The sequence below is a fragment of the Macrotis lagotis genome, chromosome 4 (genome assembly GCF_037893015.1).
Source record: "Macrotis lagotis isolate mMagLag1 chromosome 4, bilby.v1.9.chrom.fasta, whole genome shotgun sequence".
Classification (NCBI taxonomy): domain Eukaryota; kingdom Metazoa; phylum Chordata; class Mammalia; order Peramelemorphia; family Peramelidae; genus Macrotis; species Macrotis lagotis.
Window position 1 is genome coordinate 193,299,472 of NC_133661.1, and position 23,425 is coordinate 193,322,896.

General features: G+C 34.3%; 1 protein-coding gene across 2 annotated transcripts in view; it reads right to left on the reverse strand.

The window, feature by feature from the left end:
• The window catches only part of AQR (aquarius intron-binding spliceosomal factor), a 100,146-nt gene that overhangs the window by 41,220 nt on the left and 35,501 nt on the right, over positions 1–23,425 (reverse strand). For both annotated transcript variants that reach the window (XM_074235046.1, XM_074235045.1), the window contains 9 exons: positions 21,157–21,259; positions 18,176–18,296; positions 14,493–14,634; positions 11,852–12,030; positions 7,540–7,707; positions 5,441–5,610; positions 2,926–3,167; positions 1,646–1,792; positions 546–615 (listed from right to left, as the gene is read on the reverse strand). In XM_074235046.1, coding sequence (XP_074091147.1) covers positions 546–615; positions 1,646–1,792; positions 2,926–3,167; positions 5,441–5,610; positions 7,540–7,707; positions 11,852–12,030; positions 14,493–14,634; positions 18,176–18,296; positions 21,157–21,259 — 1,342 coding nt within the window. The remainder of the gene's footprint in view (positions 1–545; positions 616–1,645; positions 1,793–2,925; positions 3,168–5,440; positions 5,611–7,539; positions 7,708–11,851; positions 12,031–14,492; positions 14,635–18,175; positions 18,297–21,156; positions 21,260–23,425) is intronic.

The window sequence follows — 23,425 nt, forward strand, 5'->3', positions numbered from 1 at the left end:
GACTCTAGGCAAGTCACTTAAGTCACATATTCTGCTTGCCTTAAACCACTGGAGAAGGAAATGGCAAACTACTCCAATATGTGCCACCAAGAAATATCATGGACAGTAATGGTCCACAGGATCACCAAGATTCAAACACAACTGAAACCAAGTACAATAAAACCTAGATGAGCGGAAACAAAGTGAAATGTACAAAATCAAGATAACATGAACAATGACAACAATTGAAGGGGAAGAGTAACACAGAAACAGACCAGGAATGGTTCCAAAGAGGATTAAGAGAATGCTCTCATCTATTTATTTTTAAGTGGAAGACTAAGTGTGGGATAATTTATCAACTGTCAAATATCATTGTGATGTTGGTTTCCTTTATTCAACTAACTTTTCAATCTTTTTAAAATTGTTTCTTATAAGGGCTGGCTCTTCAGATGAGAAGAACAAAATATTGGGAAACCTGATATAAAAATAAAAAAAAACATAGAATTTTAATGGAGTATTTATTTTTTGATCAACATCTGAAATTTCTTAAACAGTAATTCTCTTACCATAGTCAATCCAGGCTGCATTCCAGCACGTATAGCCTCTATCTGAGTAGGTGTAAACTGAATAGTGTTGCTATAAACAAAACAGTAAAATAAAATGGTGCAAAATATGGATGAACAATCTCATAGACAAAGAAAAAAATACATACAAAGCACTTGATGAATGCAATCTAATTTTTACGAAGTAAATCTAGACCAAAAGGAAAAGGAAATATTTCCTTAAACATTTCATTAATCTCCTCCAGTAATGATTATGGTTCATTTGCCATAATACTAAACCTCATAAACATATCTGAACCCCAACAGAAGGAAGGGCCTGTGCTCCAGCTCCTATTACACAAATTAGGGTAAACAAGTACTGCTCCAGAAACAGTAGTTACATTATTACTAATAGCATAATATGCAAAGGTCCTTCTGCTCTTTAGTGATATGAGAATATATCAGACTACACAAGATGCTTGTGTTTATTAAGATCATTGATTTAGAGCTCGATTAAAAACTTTAAATATTATCTAGTCCAATCCCCTCATTTTACAGATAAGGAAACTCTGACACTAAGATTTTAACTGACATGCCTGACTTGCCCAGGGTCACAAATGTTCTCACACAGGACAGGATCTGAATTCATTTTTTCTTTTTCTTATTTAAATATCTTATTTATTTTGAGTTTTATAATTTTTTTCCCCTAATTTTACTCCCTCCCCCCACTTCCAACAGAAGGCAGTTGAATTCAGTTTTTCTAATTTCAAAAATAGTATGTTTTCCTGCTGCACCATATTGCCTCTAAGACTAAAGCAAACTAAACACTGGTTTTTCTCTTCATATTTTTCCAAGAATTTCTTTTTGAAATCCCCTAAATGTAAAGTGCCTGAAAATATGTGAGCTGTTCTTCTGGTTCCACACATGAAACAGGGTGCAAAAATGTGGCTTAATTAATAAGCATGATGATCACCCAATTGTAAAACATTAAAGTGATTTGTATCAAATTCAGAGTACACTGGATATACATTATTTACACACACACACATAATTTTATATAGCGCAAATATGTGTGTGTGTAATATATATATTACATAGATATATCTGCAGGAAAAAGACATTACCGTTTGGGTTTATTATAAGGATAAGGACCTCTATTAGGAATAACATGAGGTTCAACAATTAAAGTTTCAGCTTCTTCAACATTTTCATCTTCTCCATCTGTTTCTTTCCGTTTCTTGCCTTTCCCCTTTCTTACTGGGAAAGTTATCCTATAATACACAAAGTTCAGTTAATTCTTGAAGGTTCTGAATAGCTATAACTGTTTAATAGCCTAGCTGAATATTACAAGCCCTAATTTCCAATATCTATGGCCTACAGAATAGGTTCTACTTTTAGTGATGAATAATATCATTCCAAGGCTGAAGGTAAGTAGTCAATCACAAAAAACTGGGCACTTTCTTTTTACCACCATATCCGTGAGTATGAGATTTTCCATCTTTTTAAACTAACAAATTTGCTTAACAGGGTCATAGAATTTAAATCAAAAGGGGCCCAGAGCTCATTTTTTGTGATTACTTAATTTTGTTGACATTTAAACTGAGGTTTGGAGGAGCTAAATAACTGGCCCAAGAAGTCAAACAAATTAAGTAGAATAAGGATGTGACATTCTTGCTACATGACTACAGAAAGAATGAAATACAACAGAGATGATCAGATACTAAGCAAATAAGAGAAAAGTCTCAGGCAAGTAGAATAAATTCTCTGAACACAATTCATATAAAAAGTAGTACCAAAAATGAATAAAAGGGGGTGATGTGGTCATGGTTTTCATCAGGGGAAGTATTCAAGCTAATAAAAATCAAAGAATCTTCTAAGGTCATAGTAAAATACATTTATTTAACATTAAATCATATTAGAAAGGTGAGTATTTTGTAATTAAAGAAAACCAGAGTATAAGCCCAGAATTTTCTCTTTTAAAATAACCCAAAAATCATTTGCCTATTTTGGAGAAAAGCTAATGTTTGAGAAATCATTTACTGCATATGATATGCTACTTTATGGAAATAATGGCATACTTGGACAATAATTCAATAAAAAGCTATTAACATAGTAACACTCAGGCAACAAAACTTGGCAGAGTATATTATGTTAAACAGCTTTTCTTGTAGCTTTCAAATAACACTTGCACTGTGGTAAGGTTATCCATGTTAAGATTCAACTAAGTAAATTTATAATCATTAGTACTCGAACACATGGTAAAGAAGGAATACATAACTCAAATAAAATCCCACACAATATCCAAGTTTTATTTTAGTCAGTAATATCAACCTCCTTTCTCAAAATGACCACAGAATGACAAGAAATTATTTCTAAAATTCAACGCATCAGACTCTGAACTTACCTGAAAGGGGGTACCTGTAGGACTGGGTTATCCACAGTAACTTTGACATTATAACCAGGAAAACTGGCTTTTAAGTGATCAATGGAAAGAAAAGTATCATTGAAGTCAAGACAGGAAATCTGATTAGGCATTTTTGTATAATGGGCACTACTTGGGTCACCATATCCTAGGATGATGTCATGTAGCCAGTCAGGTACCACACAATCTGTATTCATCAGGTTCCGAATGGTCTCTAATACAGCCTGTCAGTAACAGAACAAAATGATCATGTTAATGTGACATCTTAAACATCTGAGCAACACTGGCATGAAGAACTGACTCTCTAAACTAATCCAGCATTCCAAAGTGTTTCAGGGCAAGAAGTTATTTTCTGCTGACAGGTGCTTGGCTAGACTGAATCAGAAGCTATAATTTCTACAGATACCAAAGACTGAATTAAACAAAAGAACAAACTTAACTAGAACAGTTTATCCATTAGGAGGTCATTTAAACATAATGACCCAAATGAGTTTAGCACTTGGTTCCTAATGGAAAAGGGTCTGCATAGCAACAAGTAAACATCATAGAAAGAATCTATAAAGAAAAGGCTTCCACTTTGAAACTCTAAACTTTCATCTCCACTTTTTGGAAAAAATTATAAAAGTAACCAGAATTTCAGGGAAAGATCATATAACCTAATAAACTTGAAATCGTTAGAGGTCAACAGAGAACTGTAATAGTAGTTAACACAAAAACTCACAGAAAGATAAAAGTAATTACTAAATGCTAATAACAAATTTCTTTGAAACTGACAAAAGGGTCTGCAGAGTCTAAAATAAACCATATTTATGCTATGAAACTATACAAAGGAAAAAATATTTTAAAATAATAATATTCTCGATCCTTCTAAATGCTGTCAGCTTAAAATACTCTTGAATTCAGAACCAGGACTTAAAAGTATTATTTTTGCTCTAAATTTTGACTGAATTTTTTCTACTATTAAACAAGATTCATTAATCACTCCAAAGAATAAAGGATTGCTTTCATCATGATGACTAAAAACGACTATAATTTTATAATGAAAACCATTGAAATAGTGCAAATAATAAGAAGACTAAACTGGTCAAATAGAATCCAACAGCATACAACATAAAAATAACGGATCTGACCTGTCAAGTTCATGGGGAACATAACTGTTGGATTCCTTAGTTTCTGGGTACCTTAGTTTAGGAACACATATATCAATCCAAAACACCTGGGCTACCATTTCTTTATATGTAAAATTAGGTCAGTGTAGATATTTTCTCAATTATAAGATGTAAGAGCTGGGAACCTAAGCATCAGAGTATGGTAAAAACAATACTAGATCAGAAGTTCAATTCTTTCATTTATTCTACTTGTGTGACCCTGGGCAAGTCATTTAACTTCTTTAGCCCACACTTCCTCAGCAGTAAAATAAAAAGATTGGACTGGATATTTCCTGATGACCCTTTCAGTTAGTTCTAAATGCTATACTTGTATGAAACCCTCATTTCAAAGAGATGAAAACAATTCAGAAGGCTCAGAAGACAGTTTATCAATTAATACTTCAGAATAAGTAGTAAAAAAGAAATCTTTCATTCTTCTGTACCTAGAATATATGCCTACACAGGAATTATTTTAGCACTCAAGTGCTGGTTATCAAGTTGAAACAATCAATTATCAATTTATTGTGACATTTTTTAAGTTTTCATGAGTTTTATTCATCTACTACAATTCTCTCAAGTTAAAGAGAATGAAAGTGAGGTCTGGCCCAGAGAAGTGATTTTCCCAAATCACCCAGGTATTATTTGTCAAATCAAGGATTCAAGCTCAGGGGAGAGACTCCAAATTCAGTATCTTTTTCACAGTTAGCACACACACTAAAATGTTTTCTTTAGTTCCATTTGGATGGCATTCTCCAGGGCAGCTAGGTGGCACAGTAGATAGAGCACTGGCCTTAGAGTCAGGACGGGAGTTCAAATCCACCATGAGACACTTGACACTTAATAGTTGTGTGACCTTGGGCCAGTTACCTGACCCTGACTGACTCAAACCCAGGAGCATCTCCACTTGACCTGATTCATATCTGTCCATTGAACCCAAATGGCTCTGGAGGAGAAAGTGAGGCTGTGATTTAAGATAGCATCCCTCACTCAAATCCAATTCATGTTTGTCATGGTCTCTTAGAGAACAAAGAACAAAAATCAGCAGCAGCATTCTTTCCCCTCCCTGGTCTTTTCCTTATTTTTAACTTTATAATTCTATTATATTCTATTAAGGTACCATGAAAACCTAGTTGTGGAAAGAAGATAAGAATATGACTTTCCCAGTCACGAAAAATATGTAAGGGTTCAACTTTTTGCCACTTACTTCAAAAAAAAGAAAAAGGGGGGAAATTCCTAATTTATTACAATTCCTAATTAATTGCAACACTTTATATTGTATAAAAGCTATTGTAAACCTTATGTTCTAGGTTAAATCCTATGGTCCCTAAATAAGTTATCACATGGCATACCTTAAAGTTATTTTCTTTCGGTTTTCGCCTCATGATGATGTTAAAAGTGTCATACACATCTTCCCCTCCATTTTGGATAGTATTAGTCATATCTTGCTGATACTGGTTTGGATCAAGAAATACTCTATATGTTCTTGAGTCTCCTCTTAGTCTAGGTTTAGGCTCAGGTCCTAGAAACATTAAGAAATACCAAAATTAAACAAGATGTGTTTAAAAGAATACTAAAAAAAGTAATTAGTACCTAACATAAAAATAAAAATAAAATTTGTTCAGGAATGTTATGACAACTGTAACTTTCTTCCCATCGTTCCTCCCAAAATCTATTCATCAAAAGTCTACCATATCCTTCAAAGTCCAGTCCAAATCCACCTTCTCTGTGAAATCTCTCCAAATTGTTACATATCTGCTTCCTCTGAACTCACACAGCACGTTTTTATACATGAGATATCTCTTCTAAAGAGATTAAAAGACTCTCAAGTGGCAGATAGATCCTATACTCGTTTCTATCTTTCTAATGCACTTAAGACAATATTATATATAAAAAGCTCCTAAATATTTGCTAAATCAATGGATTCCAGGATTTGATGCACAGCTTTTCCTACTCATCAAAGTCTGAATATCAATTACAACCCTCACTGTAGCATATTTCCACAGGCAAACCTCATGGACATGAAACAAAATTCTATATGCATTGAAGCTTTGGGTTGTTAAATGGCTAATAACCACAGATGATTCAATTCCTATCAACTTGTCTTCCTTCTCTATTTTTTCAATTCTTTGACCCTCTTAATTGTAGAGATTCTAATCCTAGGCACATATTCAATTCCTGTTTCCCACTGCCCTTCTATGATGGAGGTCAACTCTATCACTGAGTTCTCAGCAACCTAATCAACACAAAATTACAACTGGGAGGCAAAAGTATGTTCATCAAAAGAGGGTTCTCTACACTTTGCATTAGCTTTTATCACCTAGCATTAAATGTGTCTCTGTGTGTGTGTGTGTGTGTGTGTGTATGCTATTAAATCATCATTTTTGTAATATAAATGTAAAATGATGGCTACTATAGCTTAAAAGCAACATGAACAATGGAAAGAGTGACCATAGAGTCAGAAAGACTGAGGCTTGAATCTAGCCTCTGAAATACTGCCATATGGACAAGGCACTCTTTTTTTTTTTTTTAAGGTTTTTGCAAGGCAAATGGGGTGAAGTGGCTTGCCCAAGGCCACACAGCTAGGTAATTATTAAGTGTCTGAGGCAGGATTTGAACTCAGGTACTCCTGACTCCAGGGTTGGTGCTCTATCCACCGCACCACCTAGCCACCCTGACAAGGCACTCTTAAGAGTATAAGGTACAGATTGCTCATCTGCAAAAGCAATGCGAGTTTTCACTGCAAAAATCCCCTTCATTGATTAAACCACAGGTACTGATAAAATAATAAACACATTTATACAACAAAATATTTTATATGCAATCTCAGATAATCTTCAAAAACACTAAAGGCTGAGTACAGTCAATTTGAGCCTAATGTAAATGAACCAAATGTAAAAGGTACCCCCCCACACACAATCCTTCCATGGTTCTGCAGCTTCCCACATAGCCTGATCAGTGTCAGTACCTGGTGCCCCCCAAACCCAGCAAGAACCCAGTTCAGCAAAGTGAAGTCGAAAGAAGTCATGATTGCATGGTCAGTAGCTACAACAGGAATTAAGTTTAGTAATCTTGGAATCAATTATAAAATAATAGAAAACTCATGCTTAGTCTAAAGAATAGAAATGAATCTCTATGAGTCCATTGACTTAGAAAACCACAAACCAACATTATTTATGCTCCATTTTACACACACACACACACACACACACACACACACACACACACACAAAATTATATTTTAAGCTGGTCCAGTTCACATGAGTATTCTTACAGGATGAAAACAACTATTGGATTGATATAACTCAGCAAATATATGTTGGCATAGAAGTAATCTGAAAAATTTTAAGAGACATTAAGATCAAAATTGTTCATGTAATATAGTTTGAAAGGCAAGTAAACTTTGTCCATGTAAAAATCTTCACTCAAAATTAAAAGTATGTCATCATACCATCTTCAATGACACGTCCTCTATCATCAAGCATGCCCTGGATTTCACAACCTCTGACATACACCAGGCCAGTTTGCTCAACAAAAGGTCGCCTCCGGTCAAACTTTGTGCCATAAGGTTTCGTGGGTCGTACCGTAATTAAAAAACAAACATCATGTTTACGCAAACCTGGTCAAAAGAAGACATTTTCAAATTATTTAGCTATCATGTAATTTTTTTTTAGGTTTTTTCAAGGCAAATGGGGTTAAGTGGCTTGCCCAAGGCCACACAGCTAGGTAATTATTAAGTGAGACTGGATTTGAACCCAGGTATTCCTGACTCCAAGGCCGGTGCTTTATCCACTGTGCCACCTAGCCACTCCCCGTGTAATTTTTTAAATATTATCCTGCAACTAATCGTGGGCTTGTCTTATTCTGTTATGATAGTAAAAATATTCAAACATCATTAATAAACTAACTACTGTTCTAAAGAATACCTTCCATAGTAAACATGACTAGAGGTGATAATTTTCAAGTTAACTTTTCTTACTTCTTACCTGCAATATGGACATTTTTCTTAATACAAATGAGAAAATTTTGCACCATAACCTAATTTCTATGTTAACATGACAGATTCTGTTTGTCACAGCTGCAAAAATTGGATCTTTGTCACATTCCACTATAAGTTCCACAATTAGAATTTCACTATGTGGCCAAAAATAATGATGGTGTTCAAACTGACTAAATAATATTTATAAATTCTGTCAGTTAAAGATAATCCATCAGCATCAATTCAAGAAGAAATATTTTTACCATTGTGATTTGTCTCAAAAGACTAATTAAACTATAATTCACCAGATACAAATTTTTAATAATGTTATCTATATCAAGCATATAGAAGAAGTCATAAGGTTTCAGTTCATGAATGTTAAAATTTGAAAATACAGAATATAACATAAGATGTTATGTTAAAGTTTATGTTAAGTTTAAAGCTTCTCAATTGATTACACTATAAAATGCACCCAACTAATTTTTCCAGTTTTATTAAAGGGACATTATTAAGACAGGGAACCTAAAATTAGACTTCACAGTATGTAATGTCAGACCATCTGCCAGCACTCCTTTCCTGATCTGTCCTCATGAGCCAGTTTTGTAATAATGAAAATATATATTTTATCACCTTGCTTGTTCAAAAACTTGATAGCAAAGTTTCAGCTAGCTCAACCTAAACAGCAAACTGGGATTATGGTTAATAGCACCTCACAGCAGTGGTCCAAGATGTGAAAACAAGACTACCCTATACCAAAGTACTGTTTTGGAAGCAGTGTCAAATATGGATAAAGCTAAAAATACAAAATCCATTTCAGAAAAATGATTTCATTGTTGTTTCTCAGAAGAATTTAAAGTCTCTTCTTTTATAATGAAGAGGAATTAGTGGGTCTTCTGTTCTACCCCAGACTTGTAATGTGACTATGTGACACCAATAAAATAGACAAAAGCTTAATTAAGATTAGAAGGAAGATATTGAGTTTCACGTGACACAGGAGTTCCTAGTAGAGCATCCATCAATAAATCAGCCAACAGTGCCTTCTATGATCTAGATACTGTGCTTGAAGCTATTGATAGAAAAACAAAGAACGAAATATAACCTCTGAGACCAAGAGTACAAACCTTCAAGACTACTCCTGCTTTGGAAAAATTCTCTTTACAAAATCATTCTTTATATCAAGTCAAAATAAGCTGTTGTTACTTTTTTGTCCTTCATTCTCAAAAAAGATCATGAGATCAAGGAGGTGATGTCAAGACAAGCACTTGAATTGGATTTGAGTGAGGGGGTGCTGTGCTAAGTCACCAGTCTCACTTTTTCCTCCAGAGCCATCTGAGTCCAGTGGCCAAAGGTGAATCAGGACAACTGGAGGTAATCAGGATTAAGTGACTTACCCAAGGTCACACAGTTATTAAGTGGTAAGAGTCTCTGAGGCTAAATTTGAACTTCCAACCTTCTGACTCTATGGCCAGTGCTCTAGCCACCATGCCATCTATCTTGAATTTTAAGTTATTTAATGACCCTAGATCTTCCTTCTGGAATTTCACCTTGTCCATTGTTTTCTCCATTCAAAAAGTGGAAATTTTGATCAACCTGAATTTGGGTCCTCAAGGAAATGCCTAGTACCACTCCAACAGTCTCAGGCAAAGAATGGGAAATGAAATCAAGACTTACTACTATAAAAACCTCCATATAAATAGACAAGCATGTAGCCTCTATAGTCCTCATTTCACAAGGTTGTTGTGAGGATCAAATGAGATGATGTAAAAAAAAGGAGCTTTGAAAACCTCAAACATTGTTTCCAACTTCTCAGCGTTCTATACCCATGATGAAATCCTTCTCTCTAATATATGACTAAATTCTCTTTAGTGTAGAATCTTGAAAAAAGCTTTTTTGAAGGTCTAAATAAATTTTATAACTACTGATCTCCCCTTATCAACATGCTTATTTACTCCATCAAAAAATTCTAGCAGTATTAATACATTTACCCCTTTCTCCAGTCACAATTCGGTAATATTCAATTAACTATTCAATGATCCTGTGTTTCATTATAAATTGCAGAAGTTTTCCCCAAATGAGAAAATAGTACAATAATACATAGTGTTAGGATCTACTTTCGGACCCTTTGCCTAGATAGGAATCGCTATGGCCATATGTCAAACCACTGCCAAAGTGATTATCTGTAATGACACATTTTCATCAGCAGTTCCAAAAGAGGCAGAGAAGTCATGTGAAAATAAGTGATGAATTTGTAATCAGTGAACTTAATGAAAATCCCAAGTTTAGTCACTTGTTCACCTTCCTGAACCTTAGAATTCTCTTCTGGAAAATGAAGGGGGTTGAAGGAAAAGATCAGATTTATGTCTATGATTCACTAATAATTTTTTTCCTCAAGTTCCTTCAAAATTCTTAGCTGATCTTCCATACTACTTTCATCAAGAGATCAGCAACTTTTCAAAAGAATTTTGTCAATTTTCTAATCTATCACACTTACATCTTCCTCTCCCTTCCTTTAATTTTGATATTATAGTCAGTAATTTGAACAAAGCAATGACCTCCACTCTTGAATCCTTTGTCCCTTGTTTTTTTAGATAGCTCCACACTGGTTCAGCACTACTTATTACTTACTTTACTTTTGCTTAATATAACCAAACTGACTCAGCCAACCTCCACACTACTTATCTTCAACTTGGTCCTCATAGCTGTTTGGCCATCTTTTATACATCTCTGATTATTTGCTGATCACACTTTACAGAGAGAGATAATATAAACCTTTTCTCTCAATCTCAACATCCCCTCTCATCCAGAAGATGACAATTTTATCCAGACCAATGAGAACTGTATGATTTTCCTCATCTCTAATTCCTCTACAAATCAAAATGCTTCCATGTTTACCATCTCCTCCTTTTCTCTAGCCTAAGGGAATAAAATGGCCTTGCTCCTGACCAGAGATCAACCTTTATTTGTGCCCTAGATACCCCTGCTTTCTCTCTCAGGATTATACCTGTCACCCTCTTTCTCATCTTCAATTTCTCCTCAGCTGGGCCCTTCTCCACCTAAGAACAATTATTGATCTCCTCTACCTTTAAAAAAAAAAAAATTGCTTTTCTCAACTGCTTTAAGTTTTCTTTTTTCTTTATCTCTTCTCTCCTTTCCTACCAGACTTCTGAGTACTCTTCCATTAGCTTCCACTTCCCTAATGTATTCTGGCTTCCATACTCACTGATCCAATGATGTCACCAATATCCACCTAGGTGTTAAAAGCTAATGGCCTTTCCTTAGTGTTCCTCCTCCCTCCTTTCACAATGATCTTTTCTGTGACACTGATCTCTTGGTCCTTTTCCTGTCTGATCACTTCTTTCTCTCTCTCTCTCTCTCTCTCTCTCTCTCTCTCTCTCTCTCCCCTCTAGCTTGTCTAACTCATCCCACACATTTTTTTACACAACACATTAACTCTTGGGCTATTTTCCACCCAACAGGGATGTTTATATTGATTAATACATAAAGCCCCAAAATAATTTGCAGATCCAAATAAACTCCAGATACAATTCACAAGTTCAAAATAAATTTTGAGGTCTGATTCTAGGTATTTGGGGAATAGCAAAAAGCAAAGACAATAAAAATCCTGAAAAGGTTCTCTATGAAAGAACTGGCATTTTCAAAAAAACATTTGATAGATGTTTTTCACCCTTTCTGATACACACACAGTACTCTCCTTAGTGGAAAAAAAAACTGCATTTCTACTTGAAAAGTGAAAGTCAACTTTAGTGTTTAAAAAAAAGGATACCTTGCCATTCATCTTTGATTTGGTCTCTGACATTCAAATTGATGGTAACATCTGCACGCACTCTAGTAGGCCAATTTTCACCAATGTTGGGTTTGGCAACTTCAACCACAGTGAAAGCCACAATGGGCTGAGCCATTCGAGCCCAACCACCAAACACCACACCTCCATACTCCGACTGCCTGAAAACCAAGAGAGTGAAATGATTACACTGTCTACAGTAATACAGATGTTAACTTTTTCTGAAATGCTATAGCAGTAAAACAAATTATATGACTAGTTACCACTTAAAGACCAGTAATCTTACTCCTGAGTATAAAATACTTCATAAATTTTTCAGTTTAATATCTTCCATTTTGCTATCCATTGATTATAAGAATGATAAATTCCAAAAGGAAATGTTTAAGAAAAAGGAGAGGAAGCAATGAGGAAAAAGACCCTCCATATAAGAAAGGGTATTCAATAGAATGAATATACTGTATGAAAGGAAATAAACCAACAAGACAACATATGTCAAGTTCCCCTTCATTCAATGCCACATAAACTTCTATTTAAACCATTCAGGACTTTAAAAATATTTTAAATGGATAACAACAATACTCAGAACTATATAACAAGGTAAAAACTCTTACACATTGCTTCCATTCCTTATTGAAGATTAAAGTTGTAATGAAATTTGCAACAGTCCTTCCTTCAATAGGAAAAGGATGACTATCAGTGACATGTTCAAGGACATAGAAAACTTTGCCCTTAGTGTAGGCTTCTCATTTCCACCAACAAACAGTGATGGTGATACTTTAAAACTGCAAATCCTTACCATTTTTGGGGGGGGGGGGGGTTGTCATCCCTGAGCAATGGAAAATTATCTCTGGAATCTAATAACACTGGTGTCTGAGACAATTTCTTGAGGACTAGTTCATAGAGTGCTCAAATCCTGATGGAACCAGTCCTACAGTTCCACTCATAAAATGTGATACTAAAAATAGAGATTTCCTATAATTCTGGCCATCTTCCCTTTCTGGTTGAACAGTATTAAAACATAATTTTTACAAGTGCCAGACATAAATATCTTTTCCTGCTTTTCCATTTTCAATATTCATGAATATGAAAGGAGATTGGAACATTTAAAATTTCATCCCTTTTATAAGCATCATACTGATCAACCAGAATCAAAAGGTTAAAATTCTTACAAATGTAAATGAATCCTCTTCAAAAGTGTTATTTTCTTTCCCCTTATAGTAATTGTTTTAAACAGTATCTAAAACTCTCTGATTAACAGGACACAAGACTGTTGGATTTAAGTAGAAAGTAAGTGAATCACTTTGACAAATTGTGATTTAAATTGTCTGAAATATTCCTATGGTTAGGCTCAAGATCAGGACCTAACAATTCAGGATAGTCAAAACTTGGGGAAGCAGCTCTACAGGGGGTCTAATATCCCCAATATCCCCCACACACACTCATATAATGGGCAATAATCGCGGCAGCAAAACTGTGGGCAGGGAGCAACAGATCAGCCAGTGGGTATACAAATTTCCTACTGCCAGCCACATCCCTGCCTATTGACTCAACTGATTATTAAGTCAAAAATACTTTCCTTAAATGCTATGCTTTATGGTCTCACCCAGAATAACTTTTCACATAATAATTAATGGAAAATATAGGGCTATGTATGAAGGGAAATAAGAAAAAAATAGATATGATCATAAATAGCACCTACAGTTATCATTAAAAAATAATTGAAGTTACCTGAATCAGTTTACAGGCAAACAAATTTAGGCTCCCTTTACAGAATACTCTAGTATATAATGAATCTATTTCTAAATGAAGCTGTGGACTCATATGGTGACAGGAATATCAGTCATATTTAGGGTACAGAGCAGAACCTGTCTTATTCAGGGGATATAATGAGTAACAAGCAAGTAACTTTAGGAAAGTAGCACCTTAATTTACAAATACCTCAGGAGCAAAACTTTCTTTAAATGAGTAAGCAGCATTAAAATAAAAATAAAATCTTGATCAATCATACAAAGCAGAGAACTCTGTGTTACCCATTAAAGAAACAACTTCTAACATTACTCACCTGCTGAAGGCCAAGAGCTGCTGGCAATAGCAGAACAGGTACATATCCTTTCATCACTAGAGTCACTTGCTCTAGTTTCATCTTTTTTTAAAATTTTATTTATTTAAGGCAAGGAGATTAAGTGACTTGCCCAAGGTCATACAGCTAGACAACTATTAAGTGTCTGAGACCACATTTGAACTCAGGTCCCTCTGACTCCAGGATTCACTACACCACCTAGCTGCCTCTAGTTTCATCTCTTGACTAGTATCGTCCTTTCAAATTTTTACACATCCTTCACTATCCCTTTGTATTGCCCTCAGTAAATGGAAGATGTGACCCTAAAGCAGCAAAACATTAATGCCTTCTCTTAATCCTAAAACTTTCAGAAATGTCATAATTTCTGGAACATTTAACATTTTACTGAATGCATTTTTGCAACAGTATTTCTCCTTCCCACTTCCATCTGATAATTGAGAACTAATTCCTATGCCTCCCATAACATTTTCAAATTCAGTTATGAAGTGAGTGATATATAAAAAAGCACAGAACTAGGTTTAAAAGAGATGTCAATGTACTAACCAAGGTTTCATTCGGCTGACTCCATCCTCAATATCCTGTCTTATTTCATAAGTTGACTCTAACCGGAACAGATTGAAGTTTCTTAGCAGGTAGTCATGAAGAGTCAAAAACTGCAAATTTAGCTTGGGAAGAGCCAGACAACCTAAAAGGAAAGATAAAAGGCAGAGATATACCTTTTCTTTTACTTTTTTATAAAAACATCATTGACAACATAGAGCAAAACATATTGTTCATGTGCATGAAAGAAGGGTGAATATGACTTAGCACCCAGGAATTACATGCAGAGCAAAAAAGAATCTACATGTGAAAGAGCAATTAACTGATTCTGTGACTTACTGCCACCAAAAAAAGAGTAACTAGTTTTCCATGAAAATTGACTTTGGCAATTTTTTTAAAACTGATTTTACCAGTACAAGGAACACTTGATGAGAAATGCAATCATTTGGGTGAAGAGCGATGCCTGTTGCTTACTTTAAGAATTACGTCTGATCCTGAAAAGTTAAAGATCATAATGGCCAGAGTTGGTTCTAAATTTAGGTCATTGTGATTCTGACGCTAACAATTACAAAAAAAAAAAAAATTCTATTTTCCAGGTGAGACTGACCTTTGAACATGGCTTTAATTACTGAGAAACTGTTCCTAAAGCACTAATAGAGACCTAAGACCAGTAGAAAATTAGATGAGTTGATAAGCTAAAGCAGACACATTACATAGCTCTACACTGACACAATTCCTTCTTCTGAATAGATTTGTAATTTTGAATTCTCCATTAACTATTAACCCTCTCTTGAATTAAGGCAGAATAGTCTTTAGAACATTGACTACTAAAAGGATTCTAATTCTCTTCTAGTTAACTGACTTGAAAAGCAAGAACAAGACCCATGAACACATTCTCCAGAAATAAGACATATTCCAATTTTTAGATGCTCCACAATTAATGTTACAATAGCAATTTCACACCTTTCTGAAAGTAGCACAGATCTGTAAAAATACTGGGGGAAATTTTAAGGCTCAAAACAAGATGAAGCCAGTAATGAATGGGTGCCAAGTATAATAAAAGATGTGAAGTTTTCATTTAATTGACTTGTGTTGGCATCAAGAGAAATGATGAAAGAAAAAGGATTATTCAAAAATGGAAGATTAAGAGTGCTGTTAGAAACATGTTTTCAACTATAGAAGGAAGGACAAAAACCAATGTTATTAAGGAAAATAAACATTACAAAACTTGCAAATCCAAATGAAGGGCTTTCTCTTCAAAGAAATCATCTTTATAGGTGTATACTTGTTTTGCTGCCATTGTTTAAAACATTGTTGAAAATACGGGAAAAGTCCACAGCAGCTCTTTCTTTAGTGACAAAGAATTGGAAATTGAGGAGATGTCCATCAATTGGGGAATGGTTCAACAAGTTGTGGTATATGAGTATTATGGAATACTACTGTTCTATTAAGAAACCATAAATGGTCAGACTCTAAAGAAGCATGAAATGAATTACAAGATCTGATGCTAAGTGAAAGGAGAAGAACCAAGAATATTTTACATATTAACAAGAACATTGTGAGCAGTTCAGAGAGCTAGGACAACCCTATTAGATCAGCTATGAACAATGCCATTCCCCATCCAAAGGACGAAAATCAAAACAAAACAAAACCCTTCAGAATCTGAATGAACACTACATTCATTTTTTTTTTAAGGTTTTTGCAAGGCAATGGAGTTAAGGGGCTTTCCCAAGGCCACACAGCTAGGTATTAATTATCTGAGGCCAGATTTGAACCCAGGTATTCTGGATTCAAGGGCCGGTGCTCTATCCACTGTGTCACCTAGCCACCCCATGCCACCTAGCCACCCCCACTACATTCATTTTTAAAAATTTCTCTTATATTTCTTCATCATAATCCTAATTCCTTATAGTGAAAATGACTAATCTGTAAACGTGTCTAACACAAAAGTATATATATAATATTCACCTGTTTGTCACTGAGGGGAGAGGGGTGGGAAGAGAGGTTAGGAAGAAATTATGTAACTTGAAAACATGCACATGCATATGGATGAATGTTGAAAAACTTTCATAACATTTATCTGGAAAAATAAAATATGAATTTAAAAAAAAAGGTTACATCTCTTTTTCCCCCAAAAAAATACAATTACTGGATAACAACATTTCTACAGAAAATTTGTTGTAGACAAATTGTTATAGATTCAAATCCTTGTCAAAAATAAAATTTCATGTTAGTCAACAGTCAATTTTATCATTAAAAAAGATAATTTGAAAATATCAATCAATAAATAAATGAATAATGGAAGACTTTTGCAATATCTTTTGGAATTGCCCTCAAAGTCTACGTCACATAGAATTCAAAGGCTACAGAGAAAGGGGGAGGCCTAAGAAATTATTTAGACCCTACTGTTAATTTTACAGATTAAGAGGGGCGGCTAGGTGGCTTAGCGGATAAAGCACTGGCCTTGGAGTCAGGAGTACCTGGGTTCAAATCTGGGCTCAGACACTTATTAACTAGCTGTGTGGCCTTGGGCAAGCCACTTAACCCTCTTTGCCTTGCAAAAACCTTAAAAAAAATTTTTACAGATAAAGAAATGAAGGTCCAGAAAAGTAAAGACTTGCATAATAATGATGATGATCATGATTATGATCATGATGATAATTTATATAGCCCTGTTATGCATTATGCTAAGCACTTTACAAATATTATCTCATTTAATCCCCACAACCCTGGAAGGTAGGTGGTATTATTACTATAATAAGGTAGTCTTATTACTATTTTACTTACTACTATAAGATAGCCTTATTACTAATTTACAGTTCAGGAAACTAAGGCTACCCAGATAAGTAGGATAATAGATTTTTAACCCAAATTTTGCAATTCTTAAGTTCTGTGTTCTTTCAAATGTACCATGTCCTCAGAAGTAGCAAATCTTCATTCTTTGATAGTGAATTTAATTTTTAAATACTCAAGAGACAATACAAGCTGAGTCTGGTAAATGAGATGGGTGGTTAAACTGACTAACAGCAGCTTGAATTAAAAACAAGAAATACCTTGGCTTATGGCTTATAAATCAGAATTCCAAAAACAATCTTAAACATTTCAAAAAAGAAATGAAACAGACTAAGTGTTCTCAGGCTCATTGGTCTAGAAGGGATCTCAGAGGCCATCCTAACTAATCATCACACTTGTGGTTTAGGAAGCTGAAGACCATGTTGGTTAAGTGATATGCCTAAGGCAGAGTTGGAAGGCATCAGAGATGGGACTTAAAACTCAGATCCTCTGACTTTAGAAGTCTATACTAAGATAATTATTATGAAGAATTTTTCAATATATAAATTTGAGGTTGGGGTAGCTAGGTGGCACAGTGGATAGAGCACTGGCCCAGGAGTCAGGAGTATCCAAGTTCAAATCCGGCCTCAGAAACACTTAATAATTGCCTAGCTATGTGACCTTGGGCAAGTCACTTGATCCTATTGCCTAAAATTAAAAAAAAAAATTTGAGGAGCATTGTTAAAAGGCATGTTAAATTTAATAAATATCTTTGTCTCACTGTTATCAAGTACCTTCTAATTTTCAAAGAGAAATTTGAGAAGCAAAATAATTTTCTTAATAAAATATAACTGTATTTATTACCAAATCCCATTTTTAAACCAAATTCCGCTATTTTTTTTCTTTACACATACCTTCCCCAGAATAATACTCAGTTGGGACAATATTTTCATCCCAAATAATTTTCTCAGTTGGATACAAAGGCATCTGATTAAGCTGCTGAATTTGAGAAATTCGACGTTCATGACGAGATACCTATTTTTAAAAAAGAAAAAGTTAACAGAATTTGTCAACAGAATTACTCTAGTAGGAATCAAAGAAAAACTTTCATTTCTTTAAGTCACTATGGAATCATGGAATATACAATATTTCTTTTTTTTTCCATTTTTCAAATATACACAATTCCCTTAATCTAAAGTAAGAAATGTCTTTGTATGGTTTCTGAAAGTAAATTTTTTTTGAGCTGAGTTTTAAGATTATCAAGGAAGGTTTTTCTTCATAATAACCAAACATTCATTAGACAGGGCAAAAATTAATAATTAAAAATCTTCATGAAGACTGAAATATTTTTCAAATCAAGAATTCTTTATTTGAAATTAATTCTTATTTATCATTAATTGGCTTTATTAAAAACACTCTAGTTAGCACAATTCTATTATGGAATAGAATCTACTACTGACAGCAACAGTTGTTAACAACCAGACTTAATATGGCAGACTTTAAAATATCACAAAACAGCCAAAGGAATTTTTAGAATGCAGTTATAGTCAAAAGAATGATTTGGAAATAAAAAAGAGAATGGAGCAGGTATGCTCTCCAATATCATATTACCCCATCTGAGGCAATATATCAATAGCAAAACATTTTCCATGTATTTAATATTCTTTTACTTTACAAAAAATTTATAGTAGGGATTTTAAAATCACTTAAGGAATTCAACCAAGAGTAGCTTGAACACCTGCCATAAAGGCTTAAACATTTGCCACTGAGACTTCAGACAGTTCTTTAGAACTAACTTGAAAATTAACTTTGTCTTCTTGAAGAGCTCAAAATAGTAGTTTTCCCTTGAAACAAGAATTATTAAAAGTTGTATTAAAATGGCTACCTTGGAGTTGAATTTCTCTCATAAAATCTTAGACTGGAAAGAACCATAGATGTCATCTGGTCTAATTTTTTAGTCCATGCAGGGACTGACTACAATAGATATTCCTGACAGGACTTCATCTAACCTCTGCCTAAACATTCTAAATTATAGGGAACTGACTACCTCACAAAGCACCCAACTTCACTTTTGGACAGTTCTAAATGTTGAGACATTTATCCTTTTACTGACCTGATATTTTCTATGTACTGGTAGTATAAATTCATAAATTCATCTGCAACTAAAGAGGAAGTCTAATCCCTCTTCCAAAAAACAACTAAGCCCTTCATATATTTAAAGACAGCTATGAAGTCACTACATTACTTTGTCTTTTTCCTTCCCTTTCCCATCATTCTCTTTTCTACAGACTAAACACTCCAGTTTTCTCAAATATTCCTCATAAAAAGGTTTTGAGAAACTTTACTCTTCTAGTTAGCTCTTCCTAAACCCTTTGAATATGGTATACTGATTCAGAACTTCATTCTTTTATGGCAGGTCTACTTCCGCTGAAGCTCTGCCAAATAAAGATCTATGTCCTTCCAGGTCCTACCAAGATGGAACAGCTTGGAATATAGGATTGTAGAAAGACTATGTCTGCCTATTTAAATATGGAAAGCTTCACTGTCAAAAAATCTGGCACCTGACAAGAGACTATTTTGGCCAAGTCTATGAATAGCATCTATTATGGTAGACTACTATTGGTAGTCAGTCTCCAGAACCAATGAAGTCACAAAACTTTTGAAATAGCAAAGAATTAAAATTTTATTAAATTTTTAGACAATCATTTTGCAATGATGACTCAGTCTAAGTTTATAAAGATGAATGAGTCTTCATGCTGGAGTCACATAAAGAATGATGATACAATGATGCAGCTGGGTGGCACAGTAGATAGAGCACTGGCCCTGGAGTCAGAAGGACTGAAGTTCAAAACCAACCTCAGCCACTTAATAATTGCCTAGCTGTGTGACCTTGGTAAGTCACTTAACCCCATTGTCTCACCAAAAATAAAACAAACAACAACAAAAACGAATGGTAATACCACCAACAGAAATAGAAAAGTTAGAAAGGTTGAATTTAGAGAAAGGTTATATATACTGAGCTTGAATTATTAGTGGAAATATCTAGATGAAGAAATCCATAAACAGGAGAGGGGGAAGAAATCGGGATGCTATGATTTCTTTTAAACCAAAACCCAAAAAATTTTCTAAAAGCACAAGGCTAAAATACTACAACATGCCACTAAAAACTTCCTTCTGGGGGGCGGCTAGGTGGCATAGTGGATAAAGCACCGGCCCTGGAGTCAGGAGTACCTAGGTTCAAATCCGGTCTCAGACACTTAATAATTACCTAGCTGTGTGGCCTTGGGCAAGCCACTTCACCCCATTTGCCTTACCAAAAAAACCTAAGAGAAAAATAAAACAACTTCCTTCTGGTGTTTATAATTAATCCATTATTCAAAAAAAATTAGCTATAGCTATAAACTCAGTTGTATCATTAACTTGCCTAATATTAATCTCTATCCCGTTCACCAGAATAACAATTAAGATTTTGTCAAATTTACTAATAAAATCTACACACTATTCTACAGCATTAACCCAACTCACAAGTCTAATGAACTTATCCAAAAAAAAGTAAGTTTAACTGAACATGAATTACGCTTAATAAAAATGAGGCATGATAGTAATAATCACTTCATTTTAAAATATTCATAAATTCTGTTTGCATAAGTTATGTAGTAGTTTAAAGAGGTGGTAGGATAAATAAGGAATTAATCAAAAACCCATTTAGTGAGCAACTCCTATGGGATAAGCACTGTGCCAAATTAATGCTGGAATTTCAAAGGTTATTAAATTGCTGGCCTAATATTCAGTTGACCTAATTATTGCTAATAATGTCCTTAGTTCAACATCTGCAAGAGGGAATCAAATATAAAATAAAAAAAGAATCTGAAACATTTTTAAAAATGTAATTTACCAACAATTCCAGAAGAAATTCTTTGTCAAAGGTTGTGTCTTCCTTTTCAGGAAGGGCTGGCAATAAGCAGAGATATGATGCCACCTGGTGGAGTGTGTTTGAACTGTAAAATATAGTAAAAACTTTAAACATAAAAGTTGGTCATAGTTATTATGCATGCTTATTACTGTCCAAATAATGATATGCTGCTAGATGGGCAGGCCCTTCACTTAATTCATTAATTCATACATGTTAGACAGTTATTGAACACAGACAATGATAGTTAAGGAAGGTTAGGCTTGCACTTAGAAAACTACAAAGAGCTTTCAATAATCCCACATTGCTCTTTGGTGCAAGAATCTAATATCCTACTAATGATATTGCAGGGCTGCAAATCACAGAACAGCAAGTTTTCTGAAAAATGAAAATTACAGGTGGTCCAAAGGAATATGGCAGGCTAAATATTAAGTATAAAAAAATTGTGGTAAATTGTTGAAAAGTGTTAATGGTGCCCAAAGACCATTCTACATGGAAGCTTGAGTCACGGTAACAAGAAAACTCTTTTAAGGTATCAAGATCTAAATCATGAACAAAAAGAGCAATACCGAGACATGAAGCTGATGATGAAGGTATCTGCCCAGCAAAGAGGAGACTAGGCAGATACAAGACAATAACTATACTTTTTTTTTTTGACAATAACTATTAAAGAGAGTAAACATCAACAGAAATAGGACATAAAGAACCAAGTAACATTTGAGTAGAAATTAGGTGCAATGATATCAAGCTCTACCAGTATGAGGTGCTTTCAATAGGAAAGTAGAATTCCTCCACTTTCAATAAGAAAGGAATAGAAATCAGGCTATAGGAGAACATGATCCCCATAAACTTTTTGCAAGAGCTACTCTGGAGTCAATAAATGTGTAAATAACTGCAGCATTTCAACATTACTCTATGAATTTGGAACTCTACAGGTTATGGTACAGAGACCACAACAAAAATGGATCCAAGAATTCACAAATATAAATGTTTTCTGTGTAATAGTAAAAAAAAAAAAAAAAAAAAAAAAAAAAAAGACGCTGTCAAATAATGGATGTATAGAAAAGGAGTCAGGTTGGTTTTGTATTAAGAACAGGGGAGGGGGGCGGCTAGGTGGCACAGTGAATAGAGCACTGGCCCTGGAATCAGGAGTACCTGAATTCAAATCTGGCCTTGGACACTTAATAATTACCTAGCTGTGTGGCCTTGGGCAAGCCATTTAACCCCATTGCCCTGCAAAAACCTAAAAAAAAAAAAAAAAAAAAAAAAAAACAGGGGAGAATAGAGGAAAAATTTGAATGTTTGAAAAGTAAATCCTCCTTAGCATATTTATGTATGCATTAATAAGTCACACAGAATACAAAGGCACAGATGATAAATGAATTAAAATCTGCATTGGTTATAAGATTACAGTACTCTTAATCCTGCAGAAGTACAAAAGATATTTTAGAGAAAACTACTTAGGAATTGAACAACACTTACCAATACCTATTTCCTTGTCTCTAAAATAAGGAATAATCCTTATGTTTAGGCAGGGCAAAGAAGGTAGTGGAAGGAATATCTGCTCTAATATAGTCAGGTTGCCCAGGTTCAAATCCCTCCATCTGTCACCTTGTACAAGACCTTTAGCCTGACTTGACCTCAGTTTCTTGATAGGTAAAGCAATGAGTTTAAACTAAATGACGTCTCCAGTCACTTTCAGCTCTAAATCTATTATCCTTTGCCCACACTCGTGGAAGGGGGGTGAACAGCAAATATAAATATATTTGCAAACTGAAAAACATCAAACAAATGTGTTTAAAAGGCAACTTTAGTGAATATTGATGTTTTTGCCATCAATAAATACTAGATTTGGAAAAGAAATGTTTATTTCTAAATAATCACTTAGATTATGTTTTAAGCAAATCTCTTATTACCTTAAATACATAATATGTCTAACTCACATTAATATCAAAACCACAAAATTCCTGCTCCCTTCATGTTAAATAAATGGTCAATGACCAAAATCAAATTTTCTTCAGAACTAATGATTAAAGGCAGAAATATTTTTACAGGTAGTTGCTAATTGCCTGAGGATATTATTACTATCATTTCCAGCATTTAAAATTCAGTATGCTATATCCACATCAATCTCAATGAATATTTGTTATGTATCTAGAATGTGCAGAGTACTGTTTTCATAGAAGCACAAATGACAGAAGGTCCACCTTACTGTCCACGAAACCTATTTTGCAAATAGCAAAAGACCTGGAAA